The sequence below is a fragment of the Rutilus rutilus genome, assembly GCF_951802725.1.
Source record: "Rutilus rutilus genome assembly, chromosome: 3".
Taxonomy (NCBI): Eukaryota; Metazoa; Chordata; class Actinopteri; order Cypriniformes; family Leuciscidae; genus Rutilus; species Rutilus rutilus.
Window position 1 is genome coordinate 11154391 of NC_140211.1, and position 22496 is coordinate 11176886.

General features: G+C 36.7%; 1 protein-coding gene across 1 annotated transcript in view; it reads right to left on the reverse strand.

Annotated features, from left to right (window-relative positions):
- focad (focadhesin) overlaps positions 1 to 22496 on the reverse strand; it is a 64676-nt gene that overhangs the window by 6935 nt on the left and 35245 nt on the right. The window contains exons 12-33 of the mRNA XM_084405982.1: positions 20390 to 20494; positions 19278 to 19379; positions 17819 to 17949; positions 15123 to 15249; positions 13910 to 14044; positions 13736 to 13786; positions 13478 to 13561; positions 13252 to 13387; positions 11976 to 12164; positions 11704 to 11825; positions 11208 to 11300; positions 11009 to 11097; positions 7611 to 7652; positions 7162 to 7270; positions 6942 to 7058; positions 5980 to 6218; positions 5785 to 5874; positions 4746 to 4896; positions 4322 to 4441; positions 4026 to 4148; positions 3527 to 3604; positions 63 to 134 (exon numbers count right to left, since the gene is read on the reverse strand). Of these exons, the coding sequence (XP_084262108.1) occupies positions 63 to 134; positions 3527 to 3604; positions 4026 to 4148; positions 4322 to 4441; positions 4746 to 4896; positions 5785 to 5874; positions 5980 to 6218; positions 6942 to 7058; positions 7162 to 7270; positions 7611 to 7652; positions 11009 to 11097; positions 11208 to 11300; positions 11704 to 11825; positions 11976 to 12164; positions 13252 to 13387; positions 13478 to 13561; positions 13736 to 13786; positions 13910 to 14044; positions 15123 to 15249; positions 17819 to 17949; positions 19278 to 19379; positions 20390 to 20494 (2505 nt within the window). The remainder of the gene's footprint in view (positions 1 to 62; positions 135 to 3526; positions 3605 to 4025; positions 4149 to 4321; positions 4442 to 4745; positions 4897 to 5784; positions 5875 to 5979; positions 6219 to 6941; positions 7059 to 7161; positions 7271 to 7610; positions 7653 to 11008; positions 11098 to 11207; positions 11301 to 11703; positions 11826 to 11975; positions 12165 to 13251; positions 13388 to 13477; positions 13562 to 13735; positions 13787 to 13909; positions 14045 to 15122; positions 15250 to 17818; positions 17950 to 19277; positions 19380 to 20389; positions 20495 to 22496) is intronic.

Genomic DNA, 22496 nt, shown 5'->3' on the forward strand with positions numbered 1-22496 from the left:
CAAACTATTGCTTCACTTCCAGTATATACATTTTCATGAATGCCAAATGCATGAATTCTAACCTGTGTGAGGGCTCGGATGACCTCGTTCAGTCTGCCCTGCTGTTGTGAGGACTCCTCTGTTTCACTCTTCAACTAATGGAGATAAAAACACACTTTCTGAAGGTCAAAGACTTCAAGGGCACAGTATGCCTACGTCAAACTCTAACCAGTTGCAACAATTAAAAGTGAATTGAAAGTGTTTTAACAATTAAGCATTTTAACTACACAACTGTTCACAGGGTTCGTACAGATACTGTCAAATAAAATTCCAGGACTTTCAAAGCACTGCTTTTTTGGTTTTCAAGGACTACAATCAGAGATCTCACTTATCAAACAACATCTCTATTACCTTTCAAATTCTAAAAAAGCTAGTTTCCTTATTCAAACTGATTTTGAATTTATGAATATATGATATGAATATACCTGAAGAATGAAAGCTGTATCATATACTTGGATATTTATGAGCAATATCACGCTCATAGCCATGCGAAATGGCTCTATATCAGACCGGCTTCAGTGTTAATTTTGCTTGAAAAGATCGTTTTATCGATAAAAATAGAAAATTAAACACTAATTTCACATATATTAATTGTCTTTAAAAAAATGTAAGCACTTTTCATAAAAATGGCTGTTTTCAAGGGTTTTCCCCATGCTGCCTTGCGCGCGGCGCGATTTTATTCACGCTGCTAGGCTGCCTGGATTCCATGGACCAGATTTTCGCCTCAGCGAGGGGACCAATCACAGAACGGGGAGGGAGCAGCAAGACGATGACGACGTCTATGCGACACACCGAAGCAGTTTGTTTATATCTATGGATATACCTTCTACCCTCATGTTTGTCTTGCACAAACGGCAATAGTCGCTGAACGCCATCGTGTACACATAAATCTCTCACCCATCGTCTTCTTCCTCGTCGAATTTCTACATACGTCATCTGGTATAATTGAAACGATTGGCTATGAGCTACGTACAGGCGCATTTGATAGACATTCGTAGCGCCCAATAAACGGCTCTGGGCATTCGTAAACCACGCCTCAAATACGAGAAAATGAACATGTGGTTCCCAGACCACGTCTCAATGAGACTAGTGGTGCCTTCACGTGCTATGGTAATTATGGTAAATACCAAAAGCCGACATGGAAAATGCACATGAACACCCCCTCATGTGGTATTTTCCACTGGGCAACTCGTAGAATATTTTGATGCACGAGTTGCCGAGATGAGATAACCTTTGACCTTTTCAAAATGGCGGAGAGCAACGCAAGAGTCGTGAATACTGTTAGCGGATAGTTTTTGTAGCCTATACAATGTTGTGTCATTAACGATTGTAATATAATGCGTTAACACTCAATTTTCAACTTCGCCGCAATTTCCTTGGTTCATATTTAATCATTTTATGTTATGGTTTATTTTTTTTTAATTATTAATTATGTTTTAATCATCAGAAAGCACCACACTTACGTTTTTTTTTTTTTTTTGTAAAGATAAAAAAGATACTCTACTGACACAGACATGCGGGTACTACATTACGACAACAAAAGCACTTGAACACAACACACTGGTAAATACCAGTTCACAAGTGGAAAATATCATCTTTTCCATAGCACGTGAAGGCAGCATAGGTCTGACGTTAGCCAGGCTAGGGTTTTCCAGGACTTAAATGAAAAAAATTCAAGAATCAAGCACTTTAAGCAACTTGTACGAACCCTGTGTTCAAAAGTTTGGGGTCAATAAGATTTGTTTAAGCACCAATGCACAAAATCAGCATTTTTTTTTAAGCACCGTATCAGCATATTAGACGATTTTCTAGAGTGGCCTCATGTTGCCCACTGCTGTTACTGCCGTATTATTTAACTTTCTGAGGTCGATCCGCTTACATGTACGTGCAAAAAGTTACTAAACAGAGTTGAAAAAAAGCAATCAGTTAGTTAAAATATCTTGTTAACTAGTACCACTGGTGTGGGGGTGGGGGTGGGGGAGCTACATTCAAGATTTGATTCGAGAAGGAATCAACTGATGTGGGAGTTTGAATGCGCTGAAAGTGTTTGTTCAGTGACTTTAAGTCGCGTAAAGACACATTAACACAAATCTTTTCATCTGTGGGGCGGCAGAGTAATCCGAGACATTCACAAGGCTCCGATTCACACTGAGAGAAAAAATCCTTGCAGACCGCTGTCAAGTCCCACCGTTTCTATAGCGACACTTCCTGGCTACCTTCCAAGTATGGTGGCATTTGCATTTAAAAAGGCGAGACAGCATTTGCTCTCTCTCTCTCTCTCTCTCTATGTGTGTGTGTGTGTGTGTCTGGTAAGTGGGTGGGCACGGAGGAGTGTAATTTGCCACACAAAGACCAGCCTGGCACAGGTGTGGGTGAAAAAGGGCAGTGCCCATACGAGACTGGCATTTAACTAGCACCTCAACATATGATAATGGACTCAGTGTAGAATAATGTATGAGGAAAAAGAACATTCTAGCTGTAAGTAAAATAACACTGCATAGGCATCACTGTATAAATTAAAGTCCCCTTGTAGTCAATCATTTTATCCCTTAAGGTAACTCATGTTTGATCACCAAAATTTCTTCATGCCTTAATGTTTGAATGTAACTACACCCTTGGGTGGGTGTGGGCTACTGGGAAGGACTGGCCCACCGTCCTTCACCCGGGGATGTGCACAGATAGCCATATTAATCATAAAACCGTATTACTTGATTATCATTGTTATTGTTTGAAGGATCGGGAGGAGAGGAGAGTGGGGTGACGAGAGAAAGGGTAAAAGATTTTAAATTACTGAATACCTTAAAACACTCAAAGGATATATATTTTCAAATTATATGGTCTTTCTTTACCTTTTTTCTTTTCTTTTTTCTCCTCGTCTATTCATATATTGTTGTTTATCTGTGTTTTGCTTTAGTTTTTTGTTCAGTTTTTGGCTAAAAAACTACACCCTTGCTTCATTTAGTATATGCGAATCAATGAATTATGTGAATTAGCCCCGCCTCCACTCACTCACTCCAGCTCTGAATACCTGATCCACTCACTCAACTTTACTGTAGTAAACACTACACAATGGCAAGTGGAAATACTGGTTTTATTCCAGCCAAATATGTTTTTGAACCAGAAACTGATTCAGAAGAAGAGGAAGAGTGAATTACACAGGCTCGTCTGCAAGTTGATGTATCAGAACGGTAATGCGTTTTATGTATCGCTCTCTAAAATGTCGGACACATAACTGTAAGGGGTGTTAAAGGTGTTTGGCCAATCACAATGCACTGGGGCAGCTGGCCAATCAGAGCACTCTGGGCTTTCCGGAAAAAGGGGATTTGTAGAAATCAGAGCGTTTCAGACAGACTGAGAATAGAGGTACTGCAATAATGTACAGTATGTGAAAAATAATGCGTTTTTGAAGCATGTCAACCTATTCTATTACACCCAATAAACAAAATAAAGAACTTTTAAAACAGCATAATATGACCCCTTAAATTACCTGAATGAGAGCCGTCTCAGACCCCACTAATGCGATCAGTCCATTGAGGGCGGACAGCCTCTGCATTGTGGGACAACCCTAGAGAATGAAGAAAAAAAAATGACAGTTTAGTTTCTCATGAAAGCTGAGATCTAGTGTTGATGCCAGAACTTCCTAGACCAAAACGAAGATCTCAGGCAGATAAAGACTCAACCTTACATTCTGGACATCAGATCCTGATTTATAGTTCATTTACTACGGCACAACAACACACTGTTTCTCATGGGTCAGGGAGACAAACTACATTTGTTTCTACACTGAATTTCTTAGTTGACCGTTTCTTTCCACTGACTTCCCCCCCCCCCCCCCAGAAGCAGCTTTGAAATGGATAATAAAGTGGTTGCACCACATAAAATTATGACCAGCAAGCCTTCATACATGCATAATGGAAAAATATGCATAACATATGGAAATAACAGATTTTGAGCCCAATCTGATTCTCTGAACAATAATACATCACCTCTGCCAGCAGTATCTTGGTCCAGGCGGCCAGCAGACGGGGCTGGATGTCCATAGCTTTACCATGACCAAAACTAGACAGGCCAAACACTGTCAGTCCCAACGCCAAAGCAAAGCCTGGTGTCTTAAAAAAAAAAAAAAAACGGAATAAATGCCTTAAAGTGTGACTCAAATATTTGGCTTTTAATCACTCATGCACAAAAACACATCATACATGTATTCTTCAATACAAACCCAAACTTAGTTCTATGATTCTTCTAACCTAGTGCCTTAGAAACAGACAATTTCCGTTCTCACCTGTTGGCTTTCCTCCGTCAGGGAGCGAAGTGTGTTCATGCTTTCCTCAGCTTTACTGGCCTCAATAATGCCTGAGCTAAATGCTGAAACTCCAACACACGCCACAGAATAGGCCAAAACCTGAAAACGACAGAACAGATAAAAGACACAGGAAATAATTGGATGCATTTTTTTAAAACAATTTTTTATTTGTTTAAAGGAAAAATTCAGTCATCGCCAACAACGTGTGGTCATTCGTTCAGCTTATTTCATGGTTCACTGATGTTGGTTAATTGGTCACCTGACATATAGGTAATCAAATAACATGTATTTTTTTGTATTTTAATTTAAAATTATTTTAATTGAAATAATTATTAGCATTTCATCCACAGTTGCCTCATGAACCCCAGGTGTTCGCGAACCTGAAAGCTTAACATGGTTTTACCTCCTGCAACATGCGGCTCATGCTGCTGCTGTCCTGCAGCGTCTGCACGAGTCTGTCCAGCGTCAGAGACACGTGCGCACGGTCCCGCTCAGACTGACTACTGCTACTGAGAGAACTCAGGACCAAACCAACACCTAACACACAACCAGCACTGAGAAAGAGAAAGAGCAAACAAAGGTTTAAGAGTGCATTAGTGTACAGGGAGGATAAAGAGTATACAACCCATAATAATAATAATAATAATAATAAATTAAATTAAATTAAAAATTTAAATTAAGAAAGCTTTTGCAACATAATAAATGTCTATACTGTCACCTTTGACCAATTCAATGCTGAATAAAATTATTAATTTCTTTAATTTATTTCCCAAAAAAATAAAACCAATCCAAAATTTTGAACGGTAGTGATAATGTTACAAAAGCTTTCTATTTCAGATAAATGCTGTTCTTTTGAACTTTCTATTCATCAAATAATCCTGACTTTTTTTTACACAACTGTTTTCAACATTGATAATAATAATAAATGTTTCTTGAGCATCAAATCGTCATATTAGAATGATTTCTGTGTGACACTGAAGACTGGAGTAATGATAATGATGCTGGAAATTCAGCTTTGCATCATAGAAATAAATTGCATTTTAAAATATATTCAAATAGAAAACAGTTATTTTAAATTGTAAAACTATTTCACAATATTACTGTTTTTGCTGTATTTTGGATCAAATAAATGAAGTCTTGGTGAGCAGAAGAGACTTCTTTTAAAACATTAAAAAATCTTACCGTTCTAATAATTTTGGCCACCACTGTACACATATATATATATATATTTGTGTACAGTGTAATTTTTTTATTTATTATATATATAATACAATTATTTTGTATATATACACACACAGAGACACACACACACACACACACACACACACACATATATATATATACACACACACACACATATATATATATATATATATATATATATATAGTCTAAAATCTAGCTATACAACATTTTGTTAACACTAAAAACATATTAGACTAACTTGTACTCCAGGTTGGAATTGAAGCAACAAACTTCCAGTCGTTCCAGATGTTTCTTCAGCAGCTCTGCCACTGACTGCCCAGATATATCACTGCAATAAACAAAGAAAACAAGTAAACACGTTAGTAAGCATTCATTAAACATGATACAGCTATTAAAAAAAAAAATCTCTGTTATGGTATGACCTCACACACACCTGACTCTCTCATCATTCAGCCATGCTAGAAACATGCCCAGAGCCAGGCCACTGTGAAACTGAACTGCCTGAGATTCGTCTGTGGTGGGCGAGTCCGGCAGTCCCGTCGCTAGAGTGTCCAGTATTGTGGGAACGCTCTCTTTGCGTGAGGTCACCAACACCGGCACCAAACAAGCTAGACCCAGAGCAGCACAGGAGCGCGCGATTACACTCGCTGTGTTCTCACCGGAGTATGAGCGCTAAAAAGTGTGTGAGACAAAAAAAATAATGGTACATTTTTGCTATAATGTTCAATTACAACAAGGTTTCATTTGTTAAGTAAGGGATAATGTACATTCAGCCGGTTGTTATCACAGAATAAACCCCGACAGGGTGATGAGGACCCGCTTCGTGTCGTGGTCCTGATCACCCTGTGAGGGTTTATTCTGCGATAACAACCGGCTGGATGTACATTACCCCGCTTATTACACGGCTACCTACCACAAAGTAAATAATTAGATATGAAATATTGATCTGAGTTTAAATATTTGATAAGCTCTTTAAACACAAAGCTTCCGCGGAGAAAGCAGATGCTAGCAAGCGGCAAGTTCAAACTATAAGGACATTTAAGAGATACGGTACAGTCACTTATTACACGGTATTTCGACACATAAATAATTAAACTGCTTTTAAATCTTATCTGTTTGTTATCTTATAATCCAACAGTGCACAAAACAATAGTCGCAAAATGGCAGCAGCTGCGTTTGTATGAAACGAGAGAGAGTCCGTTTCATACAACGTATGACATAGGCCTAATTAAATAACTGCACACAAAATATTGATTTGACTGAGTTTTAATATTGTATTAGCTCACCAAACGCAAAACTTCTACAAGGAAAAACAAGCTCTCCTAGCAATCCTATAGTACATTTGTAAATCTGTAAAAACTTCTTGAACGCCCCACCTGAGGGGTTACAACTCACATGAATGAACCATGGGAAGACTTGACCTTTAGGGTTCCTGCTACTGCTTACAATGCTGAGCAGTGTGTCAGTCACCATCGACAGCCAATGAACTGTGGGAAGGGTGTCTGGACCCACCTACGAATGGAAAAGTACAGTTTATTTGGAAGTTTTCAAGATATGTGTCATCTTTTTGCTACTGTTTTGAAAGGAGAGTAGGAAAGCCAGGACTGCATCTCACCTCACATCCACTTTCAGACTGTGTAGGAAGGTTGCTCTCGTATCTGGTTAAGACGACAGCCAGGCCACTTAGTGCTAAAATAGAGTTACCCTGAACGACCGGACTATCTCTGTCAATGGAAATGGAAAGCAAAAAAAAAAAAAGTTTTCATAGATTTTTACCAGAACTACAGCAGCAATGCTGAACCGCTATTGTTCTATTATTGATGCTGAAAACAGGACTGCAATTTTTGGTTTTCAATTATGAGCTTACAATGAATCAATAAAGCACAGAAAAAAGTTTCCCTTAGAGACTGCAGTGAATAAAGACCAACAGCAGATTCTGAATATAAAGCACTGGGTTTAATAATAAAAAAAATATAGGAAAGAAAATAAAAATCAATGGTTTAGACTTTCAGCTTCTAAAAGAGAAACAAAAGAACAAAAATATCGGCAGCTTTAGTAGCTTACTTGGCGGCAGATTTGACCACATCAGTCAGCTGGTCTCTGACCCTGAGGAAAGACAGAATGAAAGAGAGAGATATGATTTAAAGTGCTCCACAGACTGACAGAAGAGCTTTCATCTCCTCAGGCAATGATTTAAGAGCGCAGGTATCGCTAGCACGGCTACATACAGTACAGTGGGTCCCAGAAGTCTGAGGCCACAGTAAAAATCTGGGATTCATCCAATTTAAACATGGAAATGCAGGAATATTCTGAAACATTTCGAGCGAAGAAACTTGATGACATAAAATGGACAAGAAAGATTCTACGTCCAATTTTAAAAGGACAGATGTTCTTGCGTTCACTGAAACACCTCAAATCATACAGGATCAACATGATCATACCGTTTTACACAAACTAATGGAGTTCATGAGTGCTCTCAATGTAAGTTTCCACTTAATATGCTAACAAATCATGAATAAAATTGCATTAAATTAGAGAACTGCAAATAGAAGCATTTCCACTAGTGGTCTTAGATTTTTGGACTCCACTGTAAACCAATTAAAGTCGACCTTACCAGGCCTCGTACCCTTAATTTAGCGTGCTGGCCTTGGGCGGGAATTATTTAAATGAGGAATATTGTGACGTGTTCGTTCCCAGAAGAAAACTCAAGACTACAATGGAGGCGTTTCATGGAGTTCAGAAACAGTGACACTGATATAGAGAAGACCTTTGTGCTTTAACTTCAGTGTTCAAACAGCAACACTAAAGCATAATAGGACCTCTTTAAAGATTGATACAATATAAAAAACGAGGAAAGTTTGTATTAAATTAGAAGAATGCAAAATAAAATTTGGATTTTCACATTTCTACATTTTTTGGACCCCACTGTAAATACTAAAAGAGTTAAAAATGCACAAATTCCCTATATGACCGAATCAGACATGTTTTCCTCATTTCCTCAAGCTTAAACCATCTTCACTTGACATCTGTCTCTGCAGGGATAAAAAGTTGTAACCCTACAATCCCAGTGTTCCCGAACCATCCAAGCCTCCCAGCATGCTTCAGGGCACGTGACCGCGTATGGACTGCCCTCAGCTCCCAGGAGAGTAATAACTGTATCACACAAAGACTGCGGAACAAACTAGAATTCGTGATGCCATGGGGAATGAAGCCTCTGGCTGCCATCTGAATATGCTATCCCATCAATCACTCATTGGCTAACAGGCTGTCAAAATGGCGTCCTAGGGGTTGAGTTATGGTGTTCTGCCAGACCGCGTGGTTATGCGATAGGGCATATTATGGCGAGAGACTGTGTGAACAATAACAGCCTATACGTGCCAACCGGTTTACATTGAAAGATTATATGAATTTGTGCATGCATTTGTATGCGACTTTGAAATGTCAGTCTCTGGCTTTTCAAAGCAGCTGAAAAGGCCAGAGCAATCACAATTCTACAGCTCTGGATGGTTTGACACAAACGAGATGTATAAAATAATACCCTCACATTCCTCCCTATGGTGCAAGCTCCAATTACAGTTCACTCTTAAGAGGCTTTCATTATAGTGCTGCATTCATCTTGACAGTTTCTCAAAGTGCTAAGCTTTTTGTGCTGAAAACTATGAAATATAATTCAAATAGTCAGATTTCAAGTAGTTTATGGTCAACTATGACTTGTGTGCTCGTTAGGGGTTCTTTGAGCTATTTAGTGAGAATCTGAGCTACATTTATTGCTTTATTTTAAGATAACTACAGATATGTGCAAAGTACATTTTTCTTTGTTTGCCAGCTCTATTGGCTATTGTCATGGCACAATTTCCAAAAACATAAGATGTTTAAGATCCATTTTTAATAAAATCTCTAAAGCTAAATCTGATCTAAAAACCTTTTCAAGAGTGTGCAGAGTTTGTATGCAAGTGCCCCCCCACAAAAGTATTTGAATGCTCAAGTCACACTTAAAAATGTATGAATGGCATTGCATTCATAAAATATCAAATCAGATGGCATCTGCAAGCAATTCATACTAAAACTTCTCAAAACTATTCTGAGCCATTTTGTAATGACTTTTAACCCATTTGTCGCCAAAGTCAATTTTAGTGCATGTATGGGGATAATTGTGAATAATATGTATATACTGTATATATACAGTGCTGGGCAGAATTATTTGCCCCCCTTTGGTAAATATGATCAAAGATGGCAGTAACAAATAAATCTGCATTGTTTATCCTTTTGATATTTTATGAAAAAAAAAGAAGCAAAAATCTAACCTTTTATTGAAGTAGAAGAATCGAAAGTAAAAAAAAAAAAAAAAAAATTCACATTATTAAATAAATGTTTTTCTCCAAAACACATTGGGAACAATTATTTGCCCCCTTTTATTAAATACTTTTTGCAACCTCCTTTTGCCAAGATAACAGCTCTGAGTCTTCTCCTATAATGCCTGATGAGTTTGGAGAACACCTGACAAGAGATCAGAGACCATTCCTCCATACAGAATCTCTCCAGATCCTGCAGATTCCCAGATCCATGTTGGCGCTTCTTCTATTCAGTTCAGCCCAATCATTTTCTATAGGGTTCAGGTCTGGGGACTGGGATGGCCATTGCAGATGCTTAGTTTTGTGCTCAGTGACTCAGCGATGTTTGTTTTTGGATCACTGTCCTGATGGAAGATCCAAACATGGCCCATTATAAGATTTCTAGCAGAGGTTGTCAGGTTTTGATTTTTTATCTGTTGGTATTTGATCGAATCCATGATGCCATGTATCTGAACAAGATGTCCAGGACCTCTGGCAGAAAATTAGGCTCACAGCATTAAAGATATAGCGGAGTATTTCATTTTACACAGGGGGTTACTTTTTTATAAAGGGGTACCCTGTATGAACCAAACCCATATTAAGTGTTGTTGTTTTTTTCATCTGACCGTAGAACCCGTCCCGTTTGAAGTTCAAATGAATATATACTTTGTCCTAAGATTTTTAGGATGCACATTAGCTTCTTTTGAATGATAATGCAATTTCACTCTCTGGCAGTAGGTGGCGCTTATGGAAAAGCAGAAATATAGGGGTTACCCTGGTGTTTGGCATACATGCCTATTCATTGATTGTGAACTGCTCTGATAGAGCAAGCCTGTAGAACAAGCAAGAGCTAAGTGTTTTTTTATTTGAAACATGCAGCTCTCGCAACTGAATCATAGCCTTTTTGAGATTTAATAATAACATACAGCTGTTTCACGACTCCTGTTTTTGTGTCCCCAAATGTAAGACCTCTTGAAATGATAATTAAGACTTTTCTTATACAACTTAAGATATTTAAGATTTTTTATGGCCTTAAATTGTTTGTTTTTTTGTCTCACGATATGGAAGAAAAGACGATCACGACTTCAACTCAGTCTGCACTGTAGATGTGTCTGGATGTGTGAATCTTACCAGAGCCAGGCATAGTGCTGTTTATACTGCAGTTCCTCTGGACTCTCTTTACCCTGTTTCTGTAGCATCTCCAGCTCTGCCTTTCGACCCTGGACAATAATTACATCTAATTTAATCTCATAAATGATGGCCTTAATTATAAACGCTAGTCTTATTCTCCTATATCTGACGTGATAGTTATACAGACACACAGAGTTACCTGGAGAGCTGCATGGAAAGCCCGGCTCATGAAGCCCCGCCAGGCCTGAGGCAAAAGCAGAGAGCGATGCCACTCAGACGGCTGGATGTTCACCTGAGAGGAACAAAACAGCAAAACACTGGAAGTACGTGACCAATATAAATTATTTAAATTGTAAAAAAAGGATTTATACATTATGGTACTATTGCTTGCACTTCCTTTCATTGTATAGATTTTTTTATTGTATTGACAAATAAATAAACATTTTTCAAAACAAATAATAATTTCTGAAATTAGAATCTAATACAAATCACCAATGACAAAAAAGGGAATTACAAACAAACTCAAAAATTGAACATCCAAACATTATGATAATGAAAATTTGGAAGGAAAATGTGAAAAGAATAATATAATTAATAATATAATTATACATTATTATTAAATTATTTTCATTTTGGGCTAAAATATAACTTTCAAGTTCTTGAGTTTCATCCAATAAGTCCATGCTGAAAGGTACCTCGTGAATAAGGGTAGCTAACATTTGTTGATAACTCCGCCCCCTGCTGACAAGGAAGCGGCTGATTGGACGTCCATCTTTGTCAGTCTGAACAGGAAGGTCGTAACAGAGTAGAAGCCCAGCTGAAACCGATCAATCAAAACACAAACGTGTTTATTTAATACATTTAACTATACAAACAGAATTTTTTTTACTTAAACTGTAACAAACATGCATTACGAATTTTAAATGTTCTTTAATCACCCACATTAGTGAGCTGAATGCATCTGTACCTGCTAAGCCAGGTTTAAGACCCGGCTGCTTGTTCTTCTCATATGTTTTCAGCATGAAGGAAGGAATTCCAGATACAGTTTTTCCCTGGTCAGAGCGCAGATTCCCCCCGCTCAGCGCTGAGTGGTACACCCCGCGGGGCATTTGGTTCATCTCCTGCCTCACAACAGCTGTTAGGAAGGTCTCAAGGGCTGCATTGAAACACAAATTTCATGAATTAGGTTAAACAACCTAAGTAAGTAACCTAAGTAGGTTAAACAACACTAATGTTAAACAATAATGATAAGCCAATAATATATTATACATTGTTTAATTTATTAAGTCAGTGTAGTCTCTGTTGTGGGCGTGTTGTGCTGCATGTTTTGCTTTAAGGCAAGTACACTGACACTCACAGACACGAGTCCAATCGTGCAGCTTTTGGTAAAATTAAGGAAATATGGTAAAATTATATAACAGTAACTGTGAAACGATCACACTTTGGGTCTACGATATGCAAACATTTAGTACATAAAATCTGTCCAAATTTCTACTAGGGATGTGCGCATTGACAGTCGTTTAAAGGGGTGGTTGATTATGATTTCACTTTTCTAACTTTAGTTAGTGTGTAATGTTGCTGTTTGAGCATAAACAACATCTGCAAAGTTACAAAGCTCAAAGTTCAAAGCAAAGGGAGATATACAACAAACGGCTGGTAGGGACTACACGACATTCCTCCCTGGTTAGTGACATCACCAACCCTAAAACGTACATAAACCCCGCCCCCGGAACATGATTTATAGATTATCATGACAGAATATGCTAACCAATGACTAGAAGATAACTACACATAAGCTACATAAATTCATCAACTAACCATTCATAAACGTCCTGTTGCATTCTACATGTAGTCACTTCTTCTTGAGTCTCTCCATCATTGTCTGAATCCGGTTTGAACATAAAAGGCTAAAAGTTTTAGAAATTTTCAGTGCGTGTCTGTGTGAGGTAATCAAAGCTGCTAAGGACGTGACCTCTTGAAGCTCCGCCCCCTGTGCTGGGAGCAGCAGCTCATTTGCATTTAAAGGGACACACAAAAACAGCGTGTTTTTGCTCATCCTCAAAAAGTAACAATTTTAACATGCTATATAAAGATATCTGTGGGGTATTTTGAGCTAAAACTTCACATACACACTCTGGGGACATCAGAGACTTATTTTACATCTTGTGAAAAGGGCATTTTACAACCTTTAAAGAACATTGACTACAAAGAGTCTGTCAGTCACCATGATCTTATAATCATACCTGGTAAAATGGATTGCGGTGTGAGACAAATTAGTTTGACATATGACGCCCCTGGCACTGAAATATCTTCATCCTTCTCGTTCTCATTGTCCTTCCCTTCGTCCTCCTCATCAGGCAGCTTTGGTACGGGCCTGGCCTGTTAGCAAGATCACGTCACTATTACAGATATACTGTATAAATAAAAGGTAGACAGAAATAATGTGAGGACATTTTGTGACGTTCTCACTTGTTCTGGTAAGTGTAGGATGGTGTGAGATGGTTCAGGATACTCCGAGAGGGCTTTAAAACCTTGGCTTGCAACCACTGGGTCCTGATGAAGCCAAACAAGCTTTGAATATTACTGTTCACTCATCACTGGTACAGTATAAATGCAAATAAACAATTGCTACATATAAATGGATACAAAAATGGCATGACTTTTCATTGGGTGACTAGTCCGGCCCATTCTTACAGTTCATTACCATTTGAAAATGTCAGCGCTCACCTGACTAAGAGCGTAGCCCCATAAAACACTCACTGCCTCATTTCTGAATTTCTGTAAGAAAAGGACATAGAGCATGAAGTAATTCATCCCGTGTGTGAAATGTGGAGAGTTCAGACACTGCTCCACAATACCACACATCTAGCAATCAGAAACAGTGTCTGGTTGGTCTCGTGCCTCATATTCTTCTGTTTTGATATTTAAAGCAGGTACTAGCGCCAGAAGTTCAGCTGTGGCCTTCAGGACCAGGGGTCTGGTGTCACAGCACAGCTTAGGAGAGAGTGCCTTCCACGTGGAGCTGATATCAACTACCTGAACAGAAGAATATTCAAATGCAGGGCTCAACAGTGGAAGAGAACCTATATATTACATTATATGAACATTATATAGTTTGGGGTTTGTATGATTTATTTATTTTTTAAAGAAATTAATACTTTTATTTTATGCATTAAATTAATTAGAACATGGCAGTAAATATTTTTTCCCCCCAAGTAAAACAATAAAAAGTTTTCTATTTCAAGTAAATGTATTTTTATTCATCAAAGAATCCTGAAAAAAAAATGCATCACGATTTCCACAAGAATATTAAGCAGCACAACCGTTTTCAACATTGATAATGATTAGAAATGTTTCTTGAGCAGCAAATCAGCATATTAGAATGATTTCTGAAGGATCATGTGACACTAGACTGGAGTAATGATCTCATGCATCACAGGAATACATTACATTTTTTAAATACAGGTAAGGCTTATGTCCATGTTAACACATAATTATATATATATATGTTTCTCCTTTTCCCTGTTATAATCTTCTGTAAAAGTTATATATTGAAATTACTCTCTTAACTTGTTTAACAAGCTGTTGTTTCAATATATATATATATATATATATATATATATATTTTTTTTTTTTTATAAAAAGTTATTTTAAATTGTAACAATATTTCAAATTCGGTCAAATTTTGATCAAATAAATGCAGTCTTGGTAGCTTAAGAGACTTTCTTTCATTTAAAAAAAAAAAATCTTACTGACCCCAACCTTTTGAACAACAGTGTATGTTTTGCATTATTATATTTGATCATGTGCATGTATTTTTATGTCTTGCAACTTTTTTTGTCAGATAATTATCTAACTAGCTAACATAGGCTAAAAAACGAAGAGAGAGAGAGAGAGAGAGAGAGAGAGAGAGAGAGAGAGAGAGATTTTCAGAGTGAAAATCCTCGTTGAGCCCTGAACTGATAATAATTTTCCTCTTCATAATAGGCAGGAGGGCACACAAGGGCCAGGGTGGCAGCGGTTTACCCAATAGTAGTTTGTAAGTAAAAATGCATTTTCATATTCTCTTTCATACTTCTAATAGCCATCTCTTGACTGGCACAGAAAGACTGACCTCAGCCCTACAGAGCTCCTGTAAGCCCTGCAGGGCCAGAGCAGCAGGAGTAGCCTGATCCTTCCTGGAGAACTGCAGCAGTGTGTCTCTGATGGCAGCCAGCATGTCTCCTCCGTGCTGGTACGGCCTGGGACAACATGACCGACAGAGTGAATGACACCAGTGTGGCAAATCTCAGGGAACCTTTAATGGTCAACGGTTAGTGTGGTCTACAGAGCTGGTAAGTCCCGCCCCTTCCGCTAACCCCACTGGACCTCTAGGTTGAAAAATCGTCAATGCAAGTGAATGGGAGAAAATAATTATTTTCTGGTCCCGTTAGAATTTTGCCATGAATGTGAACATATGTTGTCTGTGAATTTTTGTGAAGTGTGAAGAATGCTACAATTTAGCGGGTAGAAGTTTGATACGGTTAGACTTTGTGTGAGAGCACTTTGTGGACTACAACTCTTCGCTGCTTTCGATTACATCAGACGGGAATCTGAAGAAAGAACAGCCCATTTGGTTTGAATGGTGACATTTGGGTACAAAACACACAGGCATCTCGATCTGTCTCCATAGATTATCGCAGCATTAGCACCGTGATTTGACAAGTGGAGGGAAAATGTGTTATGGGGTGACGTCACATAGGCGACATGTAGTCTTTCTCATTATGTCTTTTCCACAACTGCTAGCCAAATAATCATACAATATACTGTCAAACTTCACAAAATTCACAGACAACATATGTTCACATTCATGGCAAAATTCAAACGGGACCAGAAAATAATTATTTTCTCACATTCACTTGCATTGACGATTTTTCAACCTAGAGGTCCACTTTGGGGGGGTTTACGGATGGGCGGGACTTACCAGCTCTATAAGAGACCAATGTATCAGAAGTAGGGGTGGAACGCAGTTGATCCGTACGGGTCAGGCCCCACGGTTCGGCACGCATGTGATTCGCGAATTTGGACAGATTTTATGTACTAAATATCGTAAACCCAAAGTGTGATCGTTTCACAGTTACTGTTATATAATTTTACCATATTTCCATAATTTTACCAAAAGCTGCACGATTGGACTCGTGTCTGGCATCAGTGTACATGCAGCATAACTCGCTCACAACAGAGACGACACTGACTTAATAAATTAAACAATATAGAATATATTATTGGCTTATCATTATTATAAAGACTGACTGCTGCTTTTAATGTATTGTTTAAAAAGGCGCGTTTCAGATAGCGCTCGAACACCGAACTGATTCCTCTTTCGTGTTTCCTTGCCCTTGAACGGACACATAAACACAAAATTATGTCTAAATGCCCGTCTCAGCAAGTATTCTCTCGTTTATGTCATAAGTGAACAGTTATAGTTAGAAAAATACCGGATGTTTGTCAGTTTTTTCGGTCCGTGCAGTCGCTCTTAAAGTGACAGCACACACCTAATGTTCCTACTGTTGTCTGTCTCATTAATATTAATAAAACAACAAAATACAGCTTTAACAAACATTTAATTTCTACAGTGAACAAATAGAGTTATTTTACATTTAGGCTTAATTATTAATTTCTGTACCTGAATACTACTGTTAGACTTTGTAACTTTGTCATTTAGGATTCATCTCTGCTTGTAATTTGTGTATTTGTTCTTATTTTATTACTGACTGTTTACTTGTTTTAAATAATTAGTGAACTTTATCAGTTAGGCTAGTAGTTTTTGATGTAGTAGCTAGGTATATATATATATATATATATACAGCGGGGGAAATAAGTATTGAACACGTCATAATTTTTCTCAGTAAATATATTTCCAAAGGTGCTCTGAAACAAACAAAAATAAGTTCAGAAATTAAGTTATGTGTAATAATGTGAAATGACACAGGGAAAAAGTATTGAACACATGAAGAAAGGGAGGCGCAAAAAGGCATGGAAAGCCAAGACAACTGCTGAAAACTTACAGTAATTAAAAAGCAATCCAGCCCCCTGTCAGTGGAAATTAATAACAGCTGGTTCAGTCCCAAATTATGGCCTACAAAAAGGTCTCATTGCCAAGGTGTCACACAAGACACATCTCATGATGGGTAAAAGCAAAGAGCTGTCTCAAGACCTTCGCAACCTAATTGTTGCAAAACATAATGATGGCATTGGTTATAGGCGCCATTCTAAGCTTCTGAATGGTCCAGTGAGCACTTTTGGGGCCATAATACGGAAGTGGAAAGACAATCATTTCACCATAAATTTGCCTCGACCAGTGCTCCTCGCAAGATTTCTGATAGAGGAGTGAAAAGAATAATCAGAAGAGTTTGAGAAGAGATTATTACACATAACTTAATTTCTGAACTTATTTTTGTTTGTTTCTTTGTATGTATGGCTTACTTGGGTTGTTACCAACATCTGGTGAAAATTTCATGTCAATAGCACCTTTGGAAATATATTTACCGAGAAAAATGATGACGTGTTCAATACTTATTTCACCTGCTGTATATATATATATATATATATATATATATATATATATATATAATTATAATGTTTTTTTTTTTTTTTTTGACTGATCCGAAAAATGATCCAATCCGTGGCTCAAAAACCGCAAATGATCTGAACCGTGAATTTTGTGATCCGTTCCACCACTAATCAGAAGTTAGCACACTGGTGGCTTAATATGCAGCACATCACACTTGCGAAATGAACTCTAGTTTTGAGGGTTTGGACGAAGCAGACCTCTCTCTGCAGATGTCCCTGACACAAGCTGCTCTGGCCAATATCTGCTCCCACTGCGTATCTTTTCCAATCACCACTGACGATTTTTCAAGCTGTGACATCAGTCTCTGCAGGTCAGGATACACACGGTCCTATACAAATGGTCAAAAGTCTCAGAAATCTATCCTGAAAGTAAAAGAACTATGATATACAGTATAGCAGATCATACAGATAAAGATATTATAGTAGGACTGGGTACCAAAACAGATTTGCAGATTGAAATTGAATTGATGATGATTCATTTAGGAATATTTCAGTGAAAATGTTAATTTTTCTAAAATACACAAATTCTTTGTGAACTAATTATGCCAACTGTAACATGACTAAATGAGATTGCTAAAAAGCTTACAGGCTTACATTAATTACAGGGATCAAACCATTATGTGCATCATTTTAATTCACTCATTTTTTTTGTAAAATAAAATTATGAATTTTAATCTTTTGGTACTTAAATTACACATGCTAATAATATTATATGAAAATATTAATGGTAATTAATTATTTTGTATTAAATCATTAGATGAAACAAAAGCCAGTCAAACTTAAACATAAATAAAAAAAATATAATGATATTTCATATTTTGCATTAAATTAGTAGACGAAACTAAAGACTCTCAGACCTAAATACAATTATTGATAATAATATATAAAAATAATATTATATTTCAAAGGATAAAACAAAATGGCAAAATATGTACATATCCATTTTAAATATGAAATAATAAAGCTTAATTTGTTTATTAACACATTCTCTGTGAACTAATGACATTCCTAAAATAATAAAGTTTAATTAATATAATAATAATCTTTACTTAATTAATTTCAGGGCTCAAACTATTAAGTTATATGCATAATTTTATTTCACAAAATTTTTCAGTGAAATAAAATTTAGATTAAAAAAAAAAGTTACTTAAATTACACACGCTAATAATATTATATAAAAATATTAATTGTAATGAATTATTTTGTATTTAATTATTAGACAAAACAGAAGCCTTTCAGACTTAAATATAATAATATATAATATAATATTTCGTAATTTGTATTAAATTAATACACAAAACAGAAGTATCTCAGACCTAAATATAATTATATATATTAATATATAAATATAATGATATTTTAAAGCATAAAACAAAATAGCAATATATGAATATATATATTTTTTTTAGATAATATATATATATATTTTTTTAGATGATATATACTGTACATTTTATTTATATATATAATATAATAATAAATAATAGTATATAAATATAATATTTCAAAGCATAAACCAAAATGGTAAAACGGAAATACATCAATTTTAAATACTGATTTTCAACATAAGAAATGAACAGAATCAATGCATCATGTTCTCATAGACCTGACACAACACACAAAGAACAGATCTGAATTATTTTAGCATTAACTGCACCTGTTTTTTCCATAACAGAGTTAAGAGCCGCAGAGCCACAGGCCTCAGTCTGGATGAACTGCCCAGAGTCTGAAGAACATGAAGCACCTGCGGGATACAGAACTACAAGACACGAAAGTTCAGTCAGGACACACATACACATAATCGCAAAACATGATGATGAACAGGACTGCATATGCAAACTTAGCTAATAGCTTAGTTTAGTTATTATATGCAACTAACTACCTTATGCTTTGATGTTTTTAATGCTTTGGCTGTGCCCTACAGGCCAGTTTGTGTTCTGCTGTGCTTTTAAATATAACAGTATCTCACAGATTACAAAAAGCTCAAATTAAGGACTACATTAAAGGGCAAAACACTGCCACCCCCATTCCAAGGCTGATGACAGAGTGCCTAAGCATATAAAATAACATCAGCAAAAACACCAAACATCTCCCCTCTCTCATTTATTCATATTTTAGTACAGTGTGCACTCATTGTGCAAGCTATAGAATATGTTTTTGTTGATGCAGCATTTTACTAGCAAGCCAAATGTTACAGAAGTACACACTTGGCATACAAGATTTATGAATAATATGAATTGTTAGTGGAATCAAATGAATAACAATGGCACAGACAGTGGTCAGGTTCATGGCTGGAGTTGCCTACAGTGCAGGTGAGCTGTTGCCATAGCAACAGAGGAAGCAAAGTATCCCAAATCCATGCAGACGGACTAGATTCATATTTATGTGGAACTGCGCTATAATAACCTGTTAATGGTTCTGTATTCTTAAAGGCATAGTTCACCCCCTCAGAGTTCATACTCTGATTGTATTCGTCTGAAAAAGAATGTCATATACACCTAGGATGACTTGAGGGTGAGTAAATCATGGGCTAATTTTCATTTTTGGGTGAACTATCCCTTTAATTTTGATTGCCATACATGTTAATGCATCTTTGTGATACAATTTAATAACAGTGAATGATTAGCTTTCTGCACATTTAATTTAACTTCCAACTATCTTTCTTGATAAAACTTTCAAAATCAAGAAAACACATTTGCTGAAAAATATTATTTTATTAAGTTTCTGATTTAGGTAAACAGTGCATGCTGTGGATATTAATGATTGTACCTTGTGGGTTCCCAGTCTTGGCAGAGTATAGAGAACAGAGAGAGACAAAGCTGGATCGGACACTCTGCCCAGTTTAAACATCAGGACAGGAAGTAGACATGGCACCTAGAGGTAAATTGAAAAACAATTAAGCAAACAATGGATAGATATTTAAAGAGAACCTATTATGCCATTTTACGAAGTCTTGGTTTTGTTTTTAGACTCGACTAGAACAGGTTTTCATGCTTGAAATTTTCAAAAACACCTTATTTTCCCCATATTTTACATTTTCGCAGCTCCTCCCTTACCAGTCTGTCAGTATCGCTCTGTTTAGTTCCTGTCTCTATGAAGCCCCTCCTTGCGCAATGTGCTCTGATTGGTCGGCTGGACCAGTGTGTTGTGATTGGTCAACCGCTTCGAGAGTGTTTGGGAAATTACACCCCCATTACCATAACCGCAAGTTTTAACACACTACTTTTTAATTATTTAATTATTTAAACGAGGAATATTGTGACTGAGGAAAACCCAAGACTACAATCAATGCATTTCAGGGAGTTCGGAAACCACTCTAGGAACATTCAGTGCCTTGGCTATCTTTTTGTATCCTGTTCCTTGTTTGTGAAGGTGAAGATGAAATCTTCTCTTAACTTTATGGACCATTCTTTTGACTTAGCCGTATTTCTAACATGCAGTCAAACGTGACACTCAACAAAACTAGCCAGTTCAGATATTTCATGTGTTCTAGCTCAAGCACACCTGGTGCAACTAATGAAGCCCTTGATTAATTACATCAGGTGTGTTTGAGACAACACCTGTTTTGCAGATTTGTGCTGTTGTGAGGGATTCTATTCAGGGGGTTGAATAATTTAAGATGCGACCCTAAAAAGGACAGAATGCTGAAGCATACCTGTTTTTTTTTCTCATCATGGGAGCTATGTACGCAAAATACATGTTTTTTTTTTGTATCTTTAGGTTCAGTCTTAAAAATAACAGTGTGAACGCCAAACAAACCAGGACTAAATGTATCATTTTCTTTTTTGGTCCAGACCAAAAGAGCTGAACTAAAAGTGTGAACACACCCTAACTGAAAGAAAACAACTTAGAAAACTAACCTATAAAATACACTTTAATGCACATCTGACAAAAGCAATGGAGTCCTCATTTACATTTGGAGCAATGATGTGAACATGAGTTCCACTTCCATCAATGGATCCAACAACTCGGGGAAGCTTTCAATCCTCATAAAAGTGGCTTGATTTTGCCGCATGGTTTGAAGATCAGTTGGAAAGTCATATGGCCAAAAGTTATTTATGCCATAGAAAAATTGACATATTCACCCTTTATTCAAATATTATTAAAAATGTGTTAAAAGATTTTGTAAGTATATTGTTTACCTGTGCTTGGACTCGATTGTTTTAGTTGTAATTATATAACACAATGATACATGCAAAATTGTGCAGACACAATTTCTGGCCAGTCTGTCATACAAAGAAATTATGAACACATGCAAAAACAAGAGAGGACCAATGAAATAATAATAACTGATTATGCTGCAGTACTTTTTTCTTCTTCTTCTTCTAAAACCTGCAGCTGTAGTTTGCCTTTTTTGCCAAATAATTTTGTCAGATATTTCTTCACTAAGTTTAGTGTTTTCTTCTTCCTTCATATTTTAAAAATATGTAAATATTTAAGCAAACTTGTAGGCTCATTAAAAAAAAAAAAAAAAAACACTTTTGGCCACCACTGAATGTTTAGTGTGGTAAGTGCCACAATAGTGCTATTGAAGAGTATATAATACTTTCATTTCTGCAGTTAGAGCATTGATTTGCAGATTGGGAGAAGATATAACATTTCTTACTAGGTCAGTTACAAAAATAATATCTTGACTTTCAAACTTTTATTATCTCCCTGTCATCATTTAACTTTCCAAGATTATATTTCCATTTGAAAGTGTGTGTTCACCTCCTCTTTGCTGCCATCTTGTTACTCCTAACTAAGTTAGGATACCTCTTCAGCTCTCTTAAATAATTTAGGCGCTGAGACCTAGTCTTAACACTTAGGAACCTTTATGAATTACACTTATTCTTAAGTCTAGGTATAAGAGTAACATTTTGACAGTCTTCAGACT